Source organism: Melanotaenia boesemani, chromosome 9 (assembly GCF_017639745.1).
Source record: "Melanotaenia boesemani isolate fMelBoe1 chromosome 9, fMelBoe1.pri, whole genome shotgun sequence".
Taxonomy (NCBI): Eukaryota; Metazoa; Chordata; class Actinopteri; order Atheriniformes; family Melanotaeniidae; genus Melanotaenia; species Melanotaenia boesemani.
In genome coordinates, this window is record NC_055690.1 from 18,912,854 (window position 1) to 18,934,231 (window position 21,378).

The 21,378-nt window shown below is 36.2% G+C and overlaps 2 protein-coding genes across 9 annotated transcripts in view; one reads left to right on the plus strand and one right to left on the minus strand.

The window, feature by feature from the left end:
• Positions 1–247: 247 nt before the first annotated feature.
• On the plus strand, positions 248–13,446 carry LOC121645521. The gene is made up of 15 exons (XM_041994012.1): positions 248–376; positions 2,033–2,317; positions 2,412–2,494; positions 2,722–2,898; positions 2,984–3,218; positions 3,316–3,513; positions 3,634–3,743; positions 3,877–3,997; positions 8,817–9,092; positions 9,199–9,287; positions 9,483–9,659; positions 11,780–12,014; positions 12,095–12,250; positions 12,382–12,491; positions 12,628–13,446. The coding sequence occupies exons 1-15, from the start codon at positions 370–372 to the stop codon at positions 12,730–12,732; spliced, it is 2,364 nt and encodes a 787-aa protein (XP_041849946.1). The 5' UTR covers positions 248–369; the 3' UTR covers positions 12,733–13,446.
• A 3,129-nt stretch (positions 13,447–16,575) lies between these two features.
• Positions 16,576–21,378, minus strand: part of LOC121646731 (syntaxin-1A-like) — a 68,947-nt gene continuing 64,144 nt past the window's right edge. For 3 of the 8 annotated variants that reach the window (XR_006011682.1, XM_041995911.1, XM_041995912.1), the window contains one exon: positions 21,048–21,158. Coding sequence is in view for 5 of the 8 variants with exons in the window: in XM_041995905.1 (XP_041851839.1) it covers positions 16,867–16,944; positions 20,769–20,879; positions 21,048–21,158 (300 nt within the window). In the remaining 3 variants the exon portion in view is untranslated. Of the gene's footprint in view, positions 18,782–20,768; positions 20,880–21,047; positions 21,159–21,378 lie in introns of those variants that run through there. The other 5 variants (XM_041995905.1, XM_041995907.1, XM_041995909.1 and 2 more) reach the window with 5 other exon arrangements.

The following is a 21,378-nucleotide window of genomic DNA, read 5'->3' on the forward strand; positions in this document are numbered from 1 at the left end:
CTGAGCACCAACCTATTGATTGCAATGAGACAGACTAAATTAATAACGTCTATATTTAATATTATAGATAACAAAGTGTATTTTCTACTATATTTACTATAGTATATTGTACTTAAAGAAGAACAGCATAAAATACAAGATAAAACCGCCGTTTTTTTTTTTTTTTTTTTTTTTTTACCACAAAACGTTTTATTACAAACGCGCCAATAAAGTGGCGAATTTTGACCACTTTGGCTTGCCATAATATGGAAACCAGTCTGCGCGTATTACGCACACCTTGTCCATCCAAGAAACCGCGAAGAAGCGTTACGCAAATCCGTGTGAACTTCATAGCAGCGAGTCTTTGAACGGTGTCTAAAGAGTTGAGCAATGGCAGGTAAGATTACTTATTGAGCACTTCGCACGAAGGGTGTTTATGTTGACAATATTCAGATGATGAGCCAGAAAAAAAAAACCCATACATACAAGACTGTAAGCTGGTGATAATAACTGTTCTGTGTTGAAACACTGAGGACAAGATTAGTTTTCCACATATATTTTTTCAGTAAGCGCCTTGACAGCGTAAAAGCAAAGTGTATGGTTACAGTTTTTACGCATGCCACGTATTATACTTTCACTTAGTTAAGGTTGAATTCCTTCCTCTCTGCTTTAATTACTTCCAATGAATTCTCCTGCAAGGCATCGAAAATGTAAAGAAAATATATTATGCATTTTTTTTTCTGGACAAAACTGTTCGCAAATGAGCTTTCTTTGGTACCAGCCATACATTTAACTTCCAGGTCATAGGCGGTTACTGCTCGACTTCAAAGTCGAGATAAAGATCTTCGCTTTCAGAAGTACACTGCAAGTCTCAAAACGTTTGTTGTAAAAATGTTTGATCTCTATCATGAGAAAATAGTCATTTGCTTATAATTTCATAGTTTTGGTCTGCTTTAATGAGAAGTAAAATTAAACTTCTCTGTACGAGAAGGAAGATCTCGTCAAACTTCCACCCTTCAACACTCAACAGGGAAGCCGTCAGTGGATGTTTACCGACAGTATTATAGTCTATTACATAGTCCACAAAAAGGGATTTCAACCTCTTGTATTAACGCCACGAAATTAAAGTGATGTTAAATAAATGTATTCAAGTCCAGAATTCCAAAAGCTCTTCAGCCTACCAAGTTAAGAAAGTTTCAAACACATAGTATTATTCATTGTGATGCATTAGCCTGCTAAAATGTATGTTTTTAAACGTAATTTTAAATAAACAATATACAAGTAGACTTAATAATTTAAAACTTGCAATAAATCTATTATTTGTATAATGTTCTGTCTTGTTGATATTCAGCTTTGTGGTAATTTTGGAAACTAGTTTCAGGGATAGACAAAATATACATTACACAAGCTTTTTCTGTTACTTTGAACAATGCTTTTATAGAATTGAGTGAAATTTTATTGTTTGGATCCTCATTAGCAGGTTTAGAAGATCAGCTATACTCTTCCTGAGGTTCAGCCAAAACATAAAAAAACAACAGAGCAACATTTTAAAAATCAGTGACAGTAAGACAGAAAAGAGAAACGCTGATGTGTAAAGCAACACAGTCAAGCAAACTGAAACCTCAACATGAGTATTCAGCTTAAAAAATCACAAACATGTTATGACCCCAGAATTATTTTCACTCTCCACAATATCGAAAACCCTATATGTGACGTTTAATTGTATAACTACAAGTAGGGAAATCAAATTCTCTATTGTAAGTTGAACATTTGTACATTCCTCCTAAATTAAATAACCATTTAAAATATTTTTCTTATTTTGCACAAGGCATAAGTAATACACTTTTCTTTTCTCTCTCTTTTTTTTTTTTTTACGTCTGCCTTTGCCAACAAGTAAACATGACAAAGAGTATGCAGAATAATACTGTATTTTAATTCCACAACAGTGGAATACTTAATCATTCATTGTAAGCAACTTAACTGAAGCAATCACATGAAGCACATGTTTATGTCTAATGTTTTTTTTTTTTTTTTTTTGCTATGTATTCTCTAGATAAGGAGCTACAAAGAGTGAGGACAGATTTTATACAAAGGGTCACCAAACCAGTAATCAATCAGCTTTTGGATGGCCTCTTGGAAGACCGTGTCTTGAATGATGAGGAGAAAGATTCCATTCTGGAAGAAAATAGCTCCACAGCTGACAAGGCACGCAATCTCATTGATAATGTGCGGAAGAAAGGACCTAAAGCCAGCATGAGGATGATTTTTCATATTGAAGAAAATGATTCTTCACTGTACTCTGTGCTGGGTCTGTCTTCTGGTCAGCCTGCTCAGCCAGGTGAGTGACAGAAAAAGATGCAATTTAACACTGTTATCACACCTTTATACAATTTAAATACTTTTTCAATAATGTTGTTGGTTGTCGTTTCCAGCAGCACAGCCGCAGATTGACCCTTCAACCCCAGCCATCCTCACTGTACAGGAGTTCTGGGAGAAGATGAAGAATGATAAAGATGTCAGTAATTCATACAAATCATATGAAATAGATGTTTGCTAGACTTACCTGCAGCTATTATTGGACCCTATGGGAAAATGTATTTTTCAAGTAAAAACATTCCCTTGTGCAATTCAGTTTAGGTCAGTGTTTTCGTAAATATGTAGTAATCAGTTTTCTACATTAAATAGGATGAAACAAAAAGGAAACTCTTGTTAAATTTGCTTCTTTTTAATCTTCCTTTTCAGTGTTACCCCGTTCGTAAAACTTCTTATGAGAATCGAGTGGCCCTGTTGATCACCAACATAGAGTTTTCTGATAAGAGCCTGAACAGAGCGGGAGCTGAAAAAGATGAGGAGAACATGAATAAAGTGCTCTCAAGTCTGGGATATAAGGTGGAGAAACATAGAAACCTCACAGGAAAGGTACCTTTTTATCTATTAAATCGTGTTGTCTGGGTGTCTGATTGAAGTAAAGTAACTGATACTTTGTTTTTATATGTTCTGACAGGAAATTGAGGAGAAGATTGTCAAGTTTTCTCAACTTCCCGAACTAAAAGAGACTGATAGTGTATTTGTGGTTATCATGTCTCATGGGAAGTTGGGAGCGGTTCTCGGAGTCAACACGAAAAATGCCGGTGACGATGACTTTCCCATAGACAACATTTTCAAACACCTGGGCTCAGAGAGATGTCCAGCGCTGCTGAACAAACCAAAGATTGTTATCATCCAGGCCTGCAGAGGAGGTAATTCTTTTCTGCTCTTACAGACACAACAAATCACAGCTTCATTTATGTAGATTAGTTCATCTGATCAAATATTTCACATATTTGTATGTTTCAGGAGAGGAAGGATCTGTGTTTGTCAGTGATAGTGCAAACCAAGCTAATGATGTGCCAGCTCCTGTTGTCAGCGAGGACTTTTCAGGAGATGAAGCTAATGATGTGCCAGCTCCTGTTGTCAGTGAGGACTTTGCAGAAGATGCTGTGAAATGTGTACACAAAGAAAAAGACTTCATCTCTCTTCTCTCCTGCACACCTGGTTGGTTCATATACAATATCAACAAATCATATTGTGCAGCCTGTAACATATTTAAGATTATCATTGATATTTTGATAGTAATTTCTATTAATTTTCTTTGTCTACATTATTTTCCTACAGATACTTTTTCATACAGACATAAAGTTCAAGGGTCACTCCTCATTCAGTACATTGATGAAGTTTTCAAAACTGCTGCACGTGAGGATCACATTTCCGAACTCTTCAGAAAAGTGAGTTTCGCAAGTATAGACCATCTTATGGATGTTAAATACAATGTGTAAAGATGGAAAGTAATATCAGTTTTAGGAATAATATATATATAGATTAGCAAAGATGATGCCTTATCATTTTTTGTGTGCACAGGTCATGTGTAAGTTCGAATCCTTCGATGTTTTCAACAAAAGACAGATGCCTTCTATAGACAGATGCACAGCAACGAAGCTTTTCTACCTCTATCCAGGACTCTCAGGCACAACTCCACCTTAATGTTTTCTTTCTGGCTTTTTAAACAGTTTTCTTTTTGCCACTAAAGCCACAAATCAACTGGTTTCTGACAAGTTATTTTTTTTCAACATAAGATACTGACAGTTGATGACCATATGCTGTTTGTCCATGTTCTAAAAATAAAAAGATCATCATAAAATGTAGTTTTGTCTCTGCCTTCTACGGTGTGGTTAGAACGTTTCAAACCTTTTAAGTTTTCCACTTTCATGTTTCAGACTCATCTTAAAATAGATCGTCCCTTGTTACGACCCCTTTTGAAAACCAGGGGTAATGGGGTTGTCAACAAAACAAACCGGACCCAAACAACTTTAAAGTTATTTTTTTACCTTTTATTTTTCCAACTATAAATAAAAAAAACACCTTTTTATTTTTTCTCCTATAAATTGATGAAAAAAAGGCCCTTAAAAAATTACAAATGTCCCACCTTCAGTCATGACAACAAAAGTTAGAGTAATCACAAGCTGCATCAACAATAATCAGAATCAGAAAAGATGTACAAGAAAGACCATATGGCCAACATACAGCAAAAAAACAAATATTTTATTCAGTTTTTTTTCCCTGAAGGATCTTTTTTTTTTCTTTCTTTCTTTTTTTTAAACCAGAAATGTGTTTATTAATGGAATAACAAAGTCAGAGCTAGAAAGTGGCAGGATTCTGGCCATGGGTGGAGTCACCATCATCTAATCCTCCACCTATTTCTTTTGTGTTTGCTTTTCTGTCTCTACATTCACTCTCGTTTTTCCACATTTTAATACATCTTTTATGCAGTTCCCACTTCTCTACATCTGCTGCTTTGATTTTCTTTTTTTTCCTTTTTTTCATCCTAGTCCTTCTGTGCTGCCTCATCCAGCTTATCTACTTCTTTTCTACTCAAACACCTGTTCTCTGGAAAACCATATTTCTCCGTCCAGTAAGTCATGCAGTCCAGGCCATATTTCTTTTTCATGTCTCTTAAAATTGGGGAATCCCATTCACCCTCCTTCTCTTTACCAGCTGTGTTTCCCATTTTTTCAACTAGGACGTCTCCTGTTGGTTTTTTCTAACTTCAAGTAGCCCACACTTAGGCACAAAAATTACTAAAAAGCCTCTTGTTTCCACCTAAGTTTTTACTTCAGTGCCAGACTAACCTACCCTACCTTTGTAGAATAGTGACCTGTCCTGCTTTCACAGAATAGTGAAAACCCTATCCCATTTTCATAGGATAGTGAGAAAAAGGTGGTAAATGGGAGTCCGATATGAAAACTTCTCACCGTATGTGATTTGGGTGCTGCTCCACACGCAGACTTCGTTCTGGATATCAGTGGTGCCTGAACGGAGTCCCTCTGTCGTTCCCTGCAGTTAAGACTGACCCAGGGGCTGAAGTATCCTTCAGGATGATCAATCACGGGTTCTGATCCTCCGGTCAGTCACTCAAGATATCCTGCCAGAAAACGCCAAGATTGCAGTGGAAATTTTATTATCAAAGATCACACACTAAGTGAGAATCAAACAAAGAGCTGATCAGCAATGAGAATCACACAGTGAAACAGCTTTGGCTGAGCGAGTCCGCAGAGATACACATGGGCTTGGTTAATATAGACTCGCATGATGTGAAAGCATCAAGGTTGCAGGTGCAAGTCCTCAGTACACTGTCTTCAGAACCTGCTCAAACTGGTTTTCTTATTACACTTCTTTCTTTTTCTTGAGTTTACAGAGTTTCTGAAGAATGTTAACAGCGGTGTGATAAGAAAGAAAAGCTCATTACCAAATATTTGCTGGGTACAGGTCGTTCTGCTCAGTGAAACATAAGCCATGGTTTAATAATACAAAATGCAAGATTACATGTCTCATCTAAACATCGCACAAATATAAGTGTTATGTGTATAATTTTCCATTACAAATACATGAGCCTTTATGGATAAATTGAAGGACATTAATGAGTTAGAGCAATATTGTTGTGCGTCTGATGACGAGTGATCACGTGTGTACTTTTTCCTACCTTTTAATTATGCCATTGTATAATTTTTTTTTACATTTCTCCACCTTTTGTTAGCTTAGTTTTTTTCATCTGAACTATCTAAATCTGCATTTTTTTTATTACAATGTCCTTATATTAAATTAGAGGATCTCCCAAAAATAATGTTTGTCTCAGTATTACTCAACATCTGCTCCCAAAACAGCTAATGAAAACAAGTTTGAACTTGGGTGTAAAAAGGTTAATACTATGAAAAATACCAAATTGAAAAAGGTTAATACTTTGAAGAAGAATACTAACCATGGAATATATTTTTGCTTTGATAAGAAATGAAGATTTTGTTCATTGTAGTGATGTGTGATAGCAGTCCCACTTGGCTCTAATCTGGGATACTTTTGACACTTATGGCTCAGTTATGGCACTAAAAAGTGTCATATCTGCATCAAATATTGCTTAAATGTCGTAAGTGGACAGATTTGATTAATTGAAAGTTTTAATTTGAATGAAAGCTGAAAAAACAAACAAACAAACAAAGAAAAGAAAACAAAAGGAATATACAAAAGAAGGAAAGGTAAGTCTTTGTCCAAACTGGGAAGAAGCCAGCGCTTATTCATTGCTGTGTTTGTCTGCCAGCCCATTTTACATTTTAACCTCACATACAAACACACAAAAACTCTTTCTTGTACTTCTCACTAAATCCATTTTGAATATTGAATTCTCTTATAAATTACGATCCTCATCTCTTTGGCCGAAAATATTTTGGATGTTGAGTGGTTGTAAATGCTTATTAACTTTATACATGATCTTTGCTGTATGATAATGAACGAGGTCCTGAACTTTGACTGTAAAAGCAGAGAATTGTGATCAAGATACCCAATTTTGTGTATGATACAGACAGCCCTTATTTTCAATACTGACAGTGAGTAAAGTGCATTTTTTATAATTGTTTCCCCAGATCTCTATATAGTAGGAGAAATATGTAAGAATTAATGAGCAATACAGAATATGGAGTGAATTGTAATATTAAAGCTGGTTTATTTTATTTATGATTGTGATGTTTTTTGCTACTTGGTTTTGTATGTGTCCGATGTGGGGCTTCCAAATTAGTTTATCATCTAGTATCACGCCCAAGACCTTAATTTCCTTTACATTTTTAATAATTACATTGTCAATTTGTAATTTATTATCTTCCTTTTTATAATGATCAATATTTTTAATTTATTATTTATAATAATAATTATGTCACTATAGTCATCTCCAGAAGCAAAAAGTGTTAAATTGTTAACAAAAATTAAAGCATTTCAACTAAGTTTAAACCAAATATGTAAACAAAATAGTGTTAAATGATAAACTAAGATAACTGAAATGTGTTGGTGCATGGGGCTACCGCCTTTAGCTGTGTGGCTGTAGGTGCGGCCATCACAATAGACAATATTCCAATCTTCTGAAATCAATTCGTTTTTAAGTGCAGTATTTTTATCCCCTTTTTGTAATCTCTTATAAATAACTGTGCCTGCTTTTCTTTGGTCACTATTTGGGTCATGCCTGGTGGAAAAATATTGAGTTTAGGCAGCCATCTGAGCCAACAACAAGATTTAAAATCAAATATACACCAAGGCAAGCAACTAAAACGCCAGTTTGAATAAACTAAGGGGTTCTGTTGTTGTGCGAACCTAAATTTAGAGGGCAAGTCAAAGTAAAATCTTGTATTTAGCAAAGTTAGGATAGATATTTGAAATTTTTGAGGCAACACATGTCCACAAATTGCCCCAAATTATGTCAGTAAATTTAGTAGTCTCAGTAGTCTGAGTTCTCAGACAAACACCCATTCATGCTCACACATGCATCTGCGCACAGAAAGATTGAGGCTCAAACCAGGAACCTTCTTGCTATTAGACAATGGTTCGAACCACCACAGCACCATGCAGCCCAGGAAGTCTGCTAAAGAACTGAAAGAAGTTGAGACAGCTTGTGAACATAAATAAGTTAAACTGTTTTAGAGATGACATGAGTAGACCTGAATATCTATCCTAGCTTTGTTTAATTTAATATTCTACTTTGACCTACACTCTTAATTTAGGTTCATATAACACTAGAACCCCTTAGTTGAGTTTATTCAATAAGCTTTGCAGCTGATTGCCATACAAGTTCAGTTGAGTTTGCTCAACAATTTTAGCACCTTGTTTTTACGGTGAGGCAAAAGTAGATATAGATCACAATATAGAACATTTTTAGCTTACTGGACTGTATTAAAGATACAATTCAATAATCATGACCTTCCAAAAAATGTTAAAAATTCAAATGTTATTTGGAATAACAAGTTTTGAAAAAAGAAAAACCAAACAAAACACTCCCATTTTCGCTATGAGATCTTAATAACAGCTTTGTTTTTCTGAGGAAAGCAATGTTCCAGACAAAAGAATATGCAGATCATTACAAGCACAAAACACAAAAGATCTCAAGTTGCTTGTGGAAAAAAAAGTGTATTAATGACACCATGCTGATCGTCCTCCTCAGCACACATTGATGATAAACTTAAAACTGAAGTACATAATTAAATTTATATCACTAAGAGAGACAACTTCAAGAACAAAGCTGAAGTGGTACTTCTAGTTTTACTTGTTTATTACCACTTCCAGGGAACCTGAGCTTCCTGACAACTTTATAAATAAATGTCTTGGATAAACAAATACACAGATTTATCTGCTAGAGGACTGAGGCTGCACTTCACTGAGACAGAGCTTCTGAACAATGGCAGGTGAGACTTAAGGATTTCAAATAAAATTTCTTTTTTTTATGATTTCAGTGTACTCGTCAGCATCATATGATCCTATTCTTCACTCAGATAAGGAGCTTGCAAGAGTGAGGGGAAGATTTGTGGAGAAGATCTCAAAAGCACTTCTCAAACAGCTCCTGGATGACCTTTTGGAAGATGGTCTGATAAACGATGGGGAGAAGGATTCTGTGCTTGAAGACAACAATAACAAAGCAGACATGGCACGTGATCTCATCGACATGGTGAGGAAGAAAGGGGACAAGGCCAGCAAGAAGATGATTGCCCACCTTGAAATCAGAGATCCTACACTTTATTCTGAACTGGGCCTGACCTGCGGTCAGCCAGGTGAGATCCCACCATGAAGGACAAATAATTCAGAATATCTTATGGAATATGAGTTCAGAGATCTGTAAAAATAACTTTTCTAACATTAGTGTCTTGCTGTTCTCAGCGTCAACACCTCAGAAGGAGCAAACCTGGTCAAACAAACTCATTACCACAACTGACTCATTCTGGAGGGAGAAACTGAACGATAAAGATGTACATTTCTAAATCTGATATAACAAAATCTTACAGCTTCTTAACAGACTCATGTACTATCAGTAGATACACAGTTTGTGCTACATTCACCTCAGAAATTATATCTTGATTACTACTTCATCCAGATTCAAATACAGTATGCATTATGTCTTTTTTTTAAAAAAAAAAAATCACAGTCATTGTTTTGGTTTTCAGATTTATCGTGTGGCTGAACATTCCCTTAAAAGTCGTGTGGCCTTGCTAATCACTAACAGGAATTTTGCTGATTCTAAGTTAACACGAAAGGGAGCTGAAAAAGACGAGGAGAACATGATGAAACTGCTCAAATCACTGCAATATGAGGTGGTGAAACACAATGACCTCACCGGGAAGGTACTTTTAACTTCTTTGTTGTAATAACTGGCATATGCTCGTCATAAAATTAGAATATCATGAAAAAGTTGATTTATTTCAGTAATTCCATTCAAAAAGTTAAACTTGTATAATGTATATATACAAAAAAAGGGATTTCTAGAAGTGTTGGCCAACTGAAAAGTATGAACAGGAAACATATGAACATGTACAGCACTCAATACTTAGTTGGGACTCCTTTTGCCTGAATTACTGCAGCAATGCGGCGTGGCATGGAGTCCATCAGTCTGTGGCACTGCTCAGGTGTTATGAGAGCCCAGGTTGCTGTGGAAGTGGCCTTCGGCTCTTCTGCATTGTTGGGTCTGTTTTATCGCATCTTCCTCTTCATAATACCTCATAGATTTACTATGAGGTTAAGGTTAGGCAAGTTTGTGCCTCTCTTCTCTTCCTCCAGACTCTAGGACCTTGATTTCCAAAGGACATGCAAAATTTCCTTTCATCAGAGAACATAACTTTGGACCACTGAGTAGCAGTCAAGTCCTTTTTGTCTTTAGTCCAGACGAGACGCTTTTGACTCTGTCTCTAGTTCAAGAGTGGCTTGACAAGGAAAGCGACAGCTGGAACCCATGTCTTGCATACATCTGTGTCTGGTGGTTCCTGAAGCTCTGACTCCAGCTGCAGTCCAGTCTTTGTGAATCTCCCCCACATTTTTGAAAGGGCTACGTTTCACAATCCTCTCCAGGGTGCGGTTATCCCTGTTGCTTGTACATTTTTTTCTACCATATCTTTTTCTTCCCTTCGCCTCTCTATTAATGTGCTTGGACACAGAGCTCTATGAACAGCCAGCCTCTTTAGCAATGACCTTTTGTGTCTTGCCCTCCTTGTGCAATGTGTCAGTGGTCGTCTCCTGGACAACTGTCAGGTCAGCAGTCTTCCCCATGATTGTGTAGCCAACAGAAATAGACAGAGAAATAGACCGGTACGGCTAGGGAAACGGGAAGTAACATAAAAGAAAGATGTCCAGATGTAAAATGGAGCAACGTGGATTTTATTGTTCCATGTGGCTGGTGGACACAAAGAAATTAAACACAGGTGGGATGGGCGGGTGGTGCTGCTCTAATCAACAAACCTAATAAAACAGAATGGACTAACAAAGCTAAAACAAACAAAAAACACACAAGAAGCAGCACCAATAACTAAACAAGATAACAAACAAAAACTGCTGTGAAAGCAGACTGATCTGTCTGGCCTAAATCCCCAAAAAAGTAACAGCACCAAAGATGACAGAAAAGCTAAAGTACATAACCTGAAAGACGCAACACAAGACCTGATCAGACACAATTGAAAATCCACAAATGATCAAAAAGTCTCTACAAAGTGGGCAAACTGCCTGAACAAAACACAGTTGCACCTTACTGAAGGTATGACACGCTCTTTTACATTTGAGGGAAGAAGCAGCAGTGATTGGTCTAGAGGGCAGCGAACCAGGGAGCAAGTGAGGAAGGTGTGATGAGTTCAGTTACTCCCAGCCAGACGATGACACATGGTGATCTGCACAGCAGATAGAGTAATTGGTTTCACAGCTGACAGCACAGTTAGGATGATGTATAAAATGTAAATGGTAACAGACTGTAATGATTAGCAAATCTCATTACCACATATTATCTTCCTGCTATATATGCCATTTTCTAAATTTAAATTCTTCCAAGAAATTTTAGCTCTTTTTGCATTTAATGGCAGTAACGTATCTCAAACGCTGTAACAGGGCCATATTTATCACTGTGTAGCATTCACTTTCCTTTAAAGACACATTATGTAACTTTTCAACCTTAAAACTTCGCTTTCCGGACTTGTTTGATGACAAAGTAACATCTATTGGCATATCTGGAGCTTTTGCTGCCCAGCAGTGTCCTGAGTGCCAAGGCTAAGAAGCAGCCATAACATTTTCATCCAGGAAGCTGTGTGATGTTGATAGCTGTAGATAGGTGGCGCATAACTGAGAAAATTACAAAGGTTCTGTAGTGCATCTTAAAGCAAAAATGATTAAAAAACATCTGGAAACTGTAGAAACCAGCTGCTGAAGAGGAATTTTGTCCTATGTAATATGTTAATAACCAGCTCAACGTCTTGTGTCCTTACAGGGTATCGATAAAGCTGTACGAGAGTTCACTAAACACCCAAAACTGAAAGAGACAGATAGTGTGTTTGTGGTGATAATGTCTCATGGGAAATATGGAGCTGTTCTTGGTGTCAATCACAGGGTTGAAGAACCGGATGAATTCCCAGTTGACAACTTATACAATTACCTGGGTTCACAGTACTGCCCAGCACTGCTGAACAAACCAAAAGTCATCATCATCCAGGCCTGCAGAGGAGGTGATTAGCATCTATCTTGTGTTCATAGCTACAGTTTGGACCTGAACTTAGAGAATTAAGAGCATGTACATATGTTGCAGCGTCTGGTGGAGCCGCGATTGTCAGTGACAGTGCTGAAGCTGCTATGGTCTGTGATGATGTTTCACAGCGACCACCTGAAGCCAACATTGTGGGTGATGCTATTCATTATGTACACAAGGAAAAGGACTTCATTTCTCTTCTGTCCAGCACTCCTGGTCAGTCTGTCTGGTATTTAAATGGATCTTATCTGAAAGTTATCTGGTATTATGTGTCCCAAAAGGACATAATTTGTTACCTTATGTGAGAAAATGTCATAAAGTTCCTGTTTCTTTATGTTTTCCTGTAGGTACTGTTTCATACAGACAGGAAGACGAGGGGTCTTTTCTAATCCAGTATATTGTTGAAGTATTCAACACCTGCTGCCATGAGGATGATATTGATGAACTTTTCAGAAAGGTAAGCATCTCCTTTTTGTTTTTGGTGGCAAAATTATAAACAAATTGACAATTGACTGCAGAAGGTCATCACAAAAGATTAATAGAGGTTAATGGAACAATACATAGTCATTTTTGTCCTCTGTGTCAACTTTTAGGTCATGCAACGCTTTGAAGATTTACCCTCTGAGAGCAAAAGACAGATGCCAACCAAGGACAGATGCACTCTCACAAGGAGGTTCTATCTCTTTCCAGGCCATTGAAACGGCACGGAGTTCTGATTGATTACTTAACAAACATTATTTCTGCTTCACACGTTTACATGAATGGTGGCAGGACATGTTCTTATGAGGAGTGTATATCACTGAATTTGTCTGCTCCTGCCAGTTTGGTTGATAGGAAAGACGATGCTTTTCGGTTTTTCAGCAGCTTAGTCAAACAAAAAGGGAAGAAATTGATGGAAATGGTTTGATTGAAAATCGGCAATAACTATTATTAATGCATTAATGTTAAAAAACATATACTTATACTTTTTTGGTATTTGATGACAGAGAATAAATTATACTATGATAACTAACTGCTACCTTTGTAAAACATATATTTGTAACCTTGGATCAGGAGACTTCAATATAAGGTGGTGGGCAGCTTTCATTTTATTTTTGTTGGATTTATGATATAATCCAAATTATTAATGGATAAAAATGAAGATTAAAAAAAATTAGGGCTCAAAAGCTTTATTTATTTTCTGTGTCTTCTGTGTCTAGTGGTTGTCTTTTATTTGGAAAGTTTTTGTATGCCCATTTCATGTCTGAAATGACCTTGAGCAATATATACTGCTCCTCAGTGTGCTCCTCACTTGTAGTTCGCTTTAGATAAAGGGATAAGATATTTGTATATCACATCACCAGTTATCCATTGTTCCCCATCACTCTGGGTCTAAATAAAAACTTTGAATAAAATTCTTTTGTAGCCAGAAACAAACCCGTTCTCTTGTTCCTCTTTAAGATTTTTATCTGTCGTGTGAGTAAATGTCAGCTTATTTCTTTGGATAGAAGATATGAAACTCATCTGTGAACTTACAATATAATGTTCCATATTGTGCTTAATTTCCATTATTGTTATAACCAAGGGCAGACTAGACTCTGTTTTACAGCTTAGTGGGACATACTGGCAGTGTTAGAGAGCTTCATATAAGTTTGAAAGAAAAAGACACAGGTGGCATACAAACACTCTGATTTTACAACACTCATTTAACATGTTCAGACAGGTAGCTACAGGTAAAAAATATGCTCTTTCACACACATGCATACACCTAATGACATGCATTCAAACTGAAACTACTGCTTTTAAGATCAGTATGGCTAAATTATGTACTTGTTACAATGTACAGACTCAAGATACATAGATTTGACTGAGGATCAGAGATTATTATTATTATTATTATTATTATTATTATTATTATTATTATTATTATTATTATTATTCCATTTGTTGTAAGCTTGACAGTCCAGTGCTGACAGAGATGGTTATAACAGTACAGTCACAAAGAAAAAGTCCAAATTTAATAAGTTAAGGGCAAAGTAAGAACACTTAATTTTGAATTGTGACTCTGGACCCATCCAGTGCAACAATTAAGTTTACTAGTGTTGAAAGGATTTTCCTAATAATTGATGACATTGCATTATATGATTATGATATATGATACAACAAAACTCAAACATAAATCTATTTCTGTATTTTTTCTGTGTTAATAGTAAGGAAGGCAGAACAGGAACAGGACAACATGAACATAAGAGCTGGTATGAACAGGTTTCACAGGTTTACACACAAACCAAACTATATGTTCTATAACTATTTCCTCAGGAAGTGTGTCACTCATAATAAAGTCTCTGAACTCAAGTTGTGCAACTACCATGTAACCACTACTGAACAGGTTTAGCAACATGCCACGGCCTATTAAACTGCACAAAGAGGAATCTACCTTGAGTTGTTAGCAACAGGATGATAGGTTTCAAAGCGATATGTGAAAGCCAACTCTACCTTTCTTGGATTGTTTTCTTTCCATAGTGCATCCGGCTGCCACTGCTTTCACAAATTAACACAAGAGGCAATTGTCAACACTGCATAAAAGAACATGTGGTATATTAGATTTTAAAAGTTTTTTGTTGCATTAGTTTTTGATGGTGGACAGTGGTCTGCATAAGCTGCAGCGAGGTGTGAAACATATGTGCGTTTATTGCTTTCATCACAGTAGCATGAAGTTTTTTAATAATTTGGACTTTAACTATTCACATGATCCTATGTAACAGCTCTTTATAGTTTCAAACCACATGGAGCAGATATGACTTTTCATGGTTGTCAATGCACATCAGTTTCCTGTGAACCTGTCCCTGACTTACCTGCTTTCCTTTGTTCAACCACATTTGGTTTCTTCTAGCCACTGGAGACCAGGGGTACTCTACAATACCTGCTGTTGTGGAGTAGTCAGTGGGTGGGGCAGCAGTGGCTCAGGCGTTAGAGCGGGTTGTCCAATAACCATAGGGTTGGCAGTTCGATTCTCACTCCCCCTGCTCATCTGTTGTTGTGTCCATGGGCAAGACACTTTACCTTCCTTACCTCCAAGTAATTTAAATCCTTGCTTTTGCCCATTTCTCTTAATTCTTTGTTTATATTAGTACAGAATTTAGCTCCACCTCCTTGTCTTCTGCTACAGAACCTGCCATGTATCTACCTGTTCAAAACAAACATGACCCAATGGGGCATTTTTCTTATCCACACTGAAACAACATAATAATGTCCAAAGAACATCTGTCCACTTGGTGTCATTGGAGTGATTGTTTGTGAACTGTATGTGTAAAACTTGCATCTATGAAGGTGAAAATTTTCTATCCCCATTCAAAAATGTTTCATTTCTTATCTTAACCTCAAGCACCATTATGGGCTATGTGGTGGTTGTTAAAGAATGACGTGTTGTTTTTTGTAACCAACATTTTCCTACACACTGTTATATTGGATCCTCAATAATGTGATTCATCAGTATTGTCAGAGTGGTCACTACTATGCAAATAGAACACGGTTGTAAAATGGCAGCATTCTTTTTTATGTGTTATGTCTCAAATACAAAAAAATAAACTTAAAATGTTTGTCCAAAAGATTTTTCCAGACAAACTTTATTTGAAAAAAACAAAACAAAACAAACCAAAAAAATAAAAACAAAAACAAAAACAAAAAACAAACAAAACAAAAACTAGTTTAACCAATAAAACCATGTTATCACAATACAACACAAAGGCAACAAGTTGAATAGGCAACATGGTTGCTGTCTGAGCATGTCTGATGTGTCCCCAAAAACTGATATCTGATAACTGATATAGTCTTTTACAAGGTTGCTTTGACTTCACGGACTCATCAAATCATCATGAAAGTCAACAACAAAGTAGCTTGACAAAAGAATACACACTGTTTAAAGCTAGCAATTTATTTAAAGAAAGAACAAAATTTGTCTGTCACTTTAAGACCCTAAGTACCAATCAGACCAGACTCTGTTTTACAGCTTAGTGGGACATACTGGCAGTGTTAGAGAGCTTCATTTAAGTTTGAAAGAAAAAGACACAGGTGGCATACAAACACTCTGATTTCACAACACTCATTCAGTATGTTCAGACATGTAGCTACAGGTAAAAAATGTGCTCTTTCCCACACATATGTGCATCTACTCACGTGCATTCAAACGGAAACAACGGTCTCCGATGTTGCACAACTGCTAAGACTGGGTGAAAACACATACAGCAGCACTGCTTCAGTCAACTATAAGAAATTCCATTTGAAAACAAGTTTGGTTGTGTCACGAAGTAAAATATCTACGTTAGTACAATTGTGTTCTTTTAATTGTGTTCCCTTTGCAACAGAACAGAAAACACAATTTTGCAGTAATCTAAACCATGCAAGGCTTTGGATGGGATGTAGAAGACATCAGAGAGAACAAAAAGACTACAAACGATCAAATAAATACACAAGAAAGCAGAAACATGACTGAAAACACTGTGGATGTGTAACCTCTCACTTTGCCTGTACAACACAAAACAGACAATACAAACAAATCAGTGTCATATTTGCAAGTTGGAATGTATTAGTATAATTTTTCATTCAAGAAACATCATATCTTTGACAACACTCAGATAAACAATTTGCAGCACCACACGTTTACAAAATAGCAACTCATGCGAGAACACCTCTGCCCCTATACACTGAGTTAAATGCATCGAACGTTATGTAGCGCATCTTGTGCTGAACATGTAGTAATTGCATTCATTAACAGGAATTAGAAGATATGTGTCCTGTTGGTGTGTTTAGCTGTGCGGCTGTTAGTGTCTCTCAGCGTGCCCGTGGGTTGAGGTTTAGGCCAGTGTTCCCCCAACTATGGAAGCAATGACAATTCCCAGAACCACACAGCATATGAGGATCATAATTTTCTTCTGCAGTGTTAACCAGAACAGAAAAAACCCCCCCAACAATTAAACAAAAAACAAAAACATCCCACGCAGCAAGTAGAGAGCAGAGGAAATCATGTTAGAAATATTACTTAACACACATTACAGTATATATAATAATCAGAACAAAATGCAGTTTAGCTACATGAACATGAATCTGGAGAAATTGCTGGAGTGTGAATATTACAAGAATTTCTTCAGGATATTCTTTTAAATGTAAAAATGGTTAGTTCCTGCATTTTGTTCATGTCAAACTAAACAAAAACAAGCAAAGTAAAAATGGTGAATTAAGGAGGCAGAGAGAACTCAATTCACCACAGCCTAAAACACATGAATGTGGACAAATCATGCTACAAATTAAGAAAGCATTTTTATCACTTTGACAATATGAAAGATGTACAAACAGACAACAGTGCTAGAACACCTTCAGGTTATAGAAGAAATAAAAGAAAGTGAAAGAAGTGAGCAAAAATGTTTTGAGTAATTATCAGATTTAAAAGGGTGATATTAAATAAATGACCAAGGCAAGGTTTGTACTGATCTGGAGTAATATATGAATCAGTGTACATGAAAATGGTCAGAATCGACCATATTTAATGCTGTTTTAGTTTTATTTGTTTGATGTATCAATGTGATGTCTTAAGTTACAGTGAGTCAAGCTCTCTCTGCAGGATATTCAAACATGCCACAAACATTTTGAAGCCACCTGGTGGTAGTATAATTAAAACACACACTCAAAAACACAAAAAATAAGCAACATAAATTAAAACTAGTCCTAGTCCCCCCCTCCCCCACGTAATTAATGACACTTTAATGCTAAAATTTTTTTAAATGAGGAGCAACTACAAGGGTAGAATAGTGAATGAAAGAAGGGGGAATTAATTGTGAAAAGACACTTTAATATGGGTGTGTATGGACATGGAAATATTATTAATGTATCAGATGGATGCAGGGTCATCACAAACCCCATTTCTCTTTTTGTAACATGAATAGGACAACTCAAGATAAGGAAGATGATCATAAATCTAATGTCTGATGGGTGTGAAACCAGAACTCTTAGTTTCCATGTATTCTTGTTTGGGAATATTAACATCCAATTCAAGAAAAGAAGGTGAATAATTCTTCTTTTTCAACAGAAAAGTGCCAGTAACAATCCTGGTAGAGCTGACTCCACATTATCAGTAGCTGAGCTCAATTTGGAGGAGAGATACTTCAGCTAATTTTGCTCACTTTTGATAAATAATGTAAAAAATGTAGGACCAGCAATTATGTGAAGCCATGCCGATGACAGACTTTTGGTTCCTGCAGCAGTCTTTTTATGCATATATGTGGAACCAGTTCTTGATAAGTTGCGGGCACCATGTTGATGTACAATTTGGCACTGACATAATTCTTAATAACTCAATAGAAAGTTTTGACTTAGTGATAATAAATGTATTTAAATGTATAATTCAAGACATGTTTCTTTTGATTGCAGTTAACATTTATCATTTTCTGTCTGTAAGAAAACATGAAAAACACACAACATGCACATGATAAATCTATGCAAGTGATGACACCAGAAGAAAAGCAGCATTTCCCCAAAGTGTTAAAATGTAAAAAAAGAAGAAGGAAGAAAAAAAAAGAAGAAAAATCATATATATAAAAATACATTTAATAGACAATGCACAACATTCAAGTGCTTAGTTAAACTCCCAGATATGTGGTTATCTCCCCTGTCTGCTTTGTGAGCATTTGCCAGGTCCTAACTGAGTCCCACTGCGAGGGAAATAATGAGGATGGTGAGACACACTGCAACACAACCCCCAATCAGGATCACTTTCTGAGTGGGAGACACAGAGAAGCCAAATGTCAAATGAAGAGACGGTGGATGGTTGGAAGAAAGCAGGCGAGAAAGAAAGCATCTAAATGCTATGATAGATATTAACCAAGAGGTGGCAGCCTTGCTGCACTGTAATGAATAAGGTTGTTAAACAAAGGAGGGAAATGATCACTTTCAAAAGTATTGATTAACCCAATGGATATAATTCTCAGTGAAGTAGAGCCTAGTTTCCTGTTGTTTTTGACTGCTACACTCAGCAGTTAGCCTTCTCCCCTCCAAAATTCACAAAATCATGGCAAACTGTGTCGTCTTTAACACTGTAAAATGTGACATTGGTTTTAATAGAATATATTTAGTGGATACAACTTTACTTTAATCTAGTTGTTACTGATACTAATCTAAATAAGTCATATAAACTGTTTTGGGCAAAATGCTGAAAAGATGACCACATGAAAAATGGTGATGTGTGGGGGTTTGCCACATCGCTGTTCACTTCTTTTTAACAACAGATTATAGGTAATCCATTGTATAAATTACTTTTATTTTGGCAGCTTAGCAATAGTTGAAATTACCCAGTACTTTTTATTTTTAATTTTATTTTATCAATTTGGTTGAACAACAATTCAAATGACACAAAAAATTATTCAAATAATTTCAGTAAGAGATAAAACATTTAAAATAAATGTCATTATTGTTTTCCAGTCATATTAACTAAGATGTCTCAAATTTTCTCATGTTTAGTTCTCTTTTATCTTTTCATGTTACTGCTATGGTGAACAACCACAAGTTATTTAGGAATAATAAAATGCTAAATATTCAGTTTTTAGGAATCCTGGAATCTAAGAATCCAGTTTTCATCTAAATTTGACATTTTTTGGTCACCATATTGACCTCATATCAAACCTTTTACTATAGCATCAGTGTATTGACAACATGACATGGAAATAAAAATACAGTTTACCTGTTTAAATGTTGACTGATGTTGAAAATGAATGTTTTTTTTAATTAATTTTGGTTGTGTTATGTGGCTCTCAAGTTACTTGGCATCTCTGTGTTTAAAACAATTATATGGGCAGCTGCCTGGTTGTGACAGGGACATCTGTGGTCTGACATTAGTTTTAGCTAAAACCTTACACCTTACAATTGCCGCACAGCAAGAATAATTTTGAGTCCATTACTTATTTGAAGTGTGGTGAACTTGAAATTATCCAAATGTATTGAAAATACAATCAAGATTTTGTGAAGTTTCTTTACTAATACATGTGGAATTTATCACATCAACCTCTCCCACAACCTCATGTACTTCCAACAAAGTAAAATTGATCAAATTCATAGTATTCATATTTTAGTTAATTATACTCAGTCACAGAAGTTAACAAAAAACTGTTTTGTAGGCACCAAGCTTTCTTATCTAATTTACTTATTTAAAGAGTAAAGCCAACTTGTTAGATTCTACTGTGCAGTGCAAAAAAGACATTGCAGTATAGCTCAGTTATGACCACAAGAAACTGATTTTACAGCACCAGTTTATTTGGAAATGCAGTGATTTGTTATTTTTCATGTTATTTTAATTCTGTGCATGCGTACTAGATTACACAACCAACCAGTGTTTTAGCTGATTTAACTTGCTCTGTGTTCTGTGCACTCTTTCTTGTACATTATACATTATTTTGGTGACAGATATGGTGAAGATCTGCCTAAAAAAATGTATAACTGTAGTTATGATTTTTCTCATAAACACACATATATGGGTCACAAACTCCAAAGCTAATCTAAAATTTAAACTGCTGTGACTGCAGAGGTACCAGTAGATGTGAACACAGTTGGGAGTAACTGATAAAGGCTATATCAGATAAAACCACAACACACAAACACACGGGTTAGCATGCACAATAGTGACAACAAACACTGCACTTCACTTTAAACATGCAATGTTTCTGAAATTGCATGGTTTTGCACATCCAGTGTTGCTGCATTAGCGACTCACCCTCCGGGCTTTACTCTGGTATTTAACCGCCTTCTTAGTATCAGATACTGCCCTCTCCACATAGTCTACTGAGTGCTCCACATTGTACTCTATGCGGTCTATCATTTCCCCCTAGGAGAGGTTAGTCACAGAGGAGGTGGGGACGATAGACAAGAAGAAAGAAGAAGGCAGATGTGTGGGCAGGAAGAGATTGGATATAGATAGAGATGAAGTGAAGGAAAGTAGAGAAATAAAGAGTAAAAAAAAAGGAGACAGAAAAAGAATAAATAATTATGTCACCCGTTTGCTGGTCTTTTTAAACTTTTTGCATTGTGGGATGCGCTCCTTTGCTTCGTCCACATATTCCTGGGCCTCCACGACACTCCGCTGGATGCTGTTCACCAGCCCGCCCTGCACAAAAATGAAAGAGTCAAAAATCTGCCCAATCACAGTCTTTAACAACAGATCAGTTATACTTCGTGCATGCTTTGTGAGCTGGTGCCAACTTTTGATAATCTAAGTACATTTCTAATTATCCTTGGTTGTTATATATATTCAAGTATCTAAAACATGAATGACTTTAACAGCAAAAAACATTGGTCAGCATATTATGAATTATATTACAAGAAAA

Coding starts and splice junctions, on each gene's coding strand:
- LOC121645521 (XM_041994012.1), top strand. Junction 2,899..2,983: donor ATAGAAACCTCACAGGAAAG/GTACCTTTTTAT, acceptor ATGTTCTGACAG/GAAATTGAGGAGAAGATTGT. Junction 3,514..3,633: donor TCTTCTCTCCTGCACACCTG/GTTGGTTCATAT, acceptor ATTTTCCTACAG/ATACTTTTTCATACAGACAT.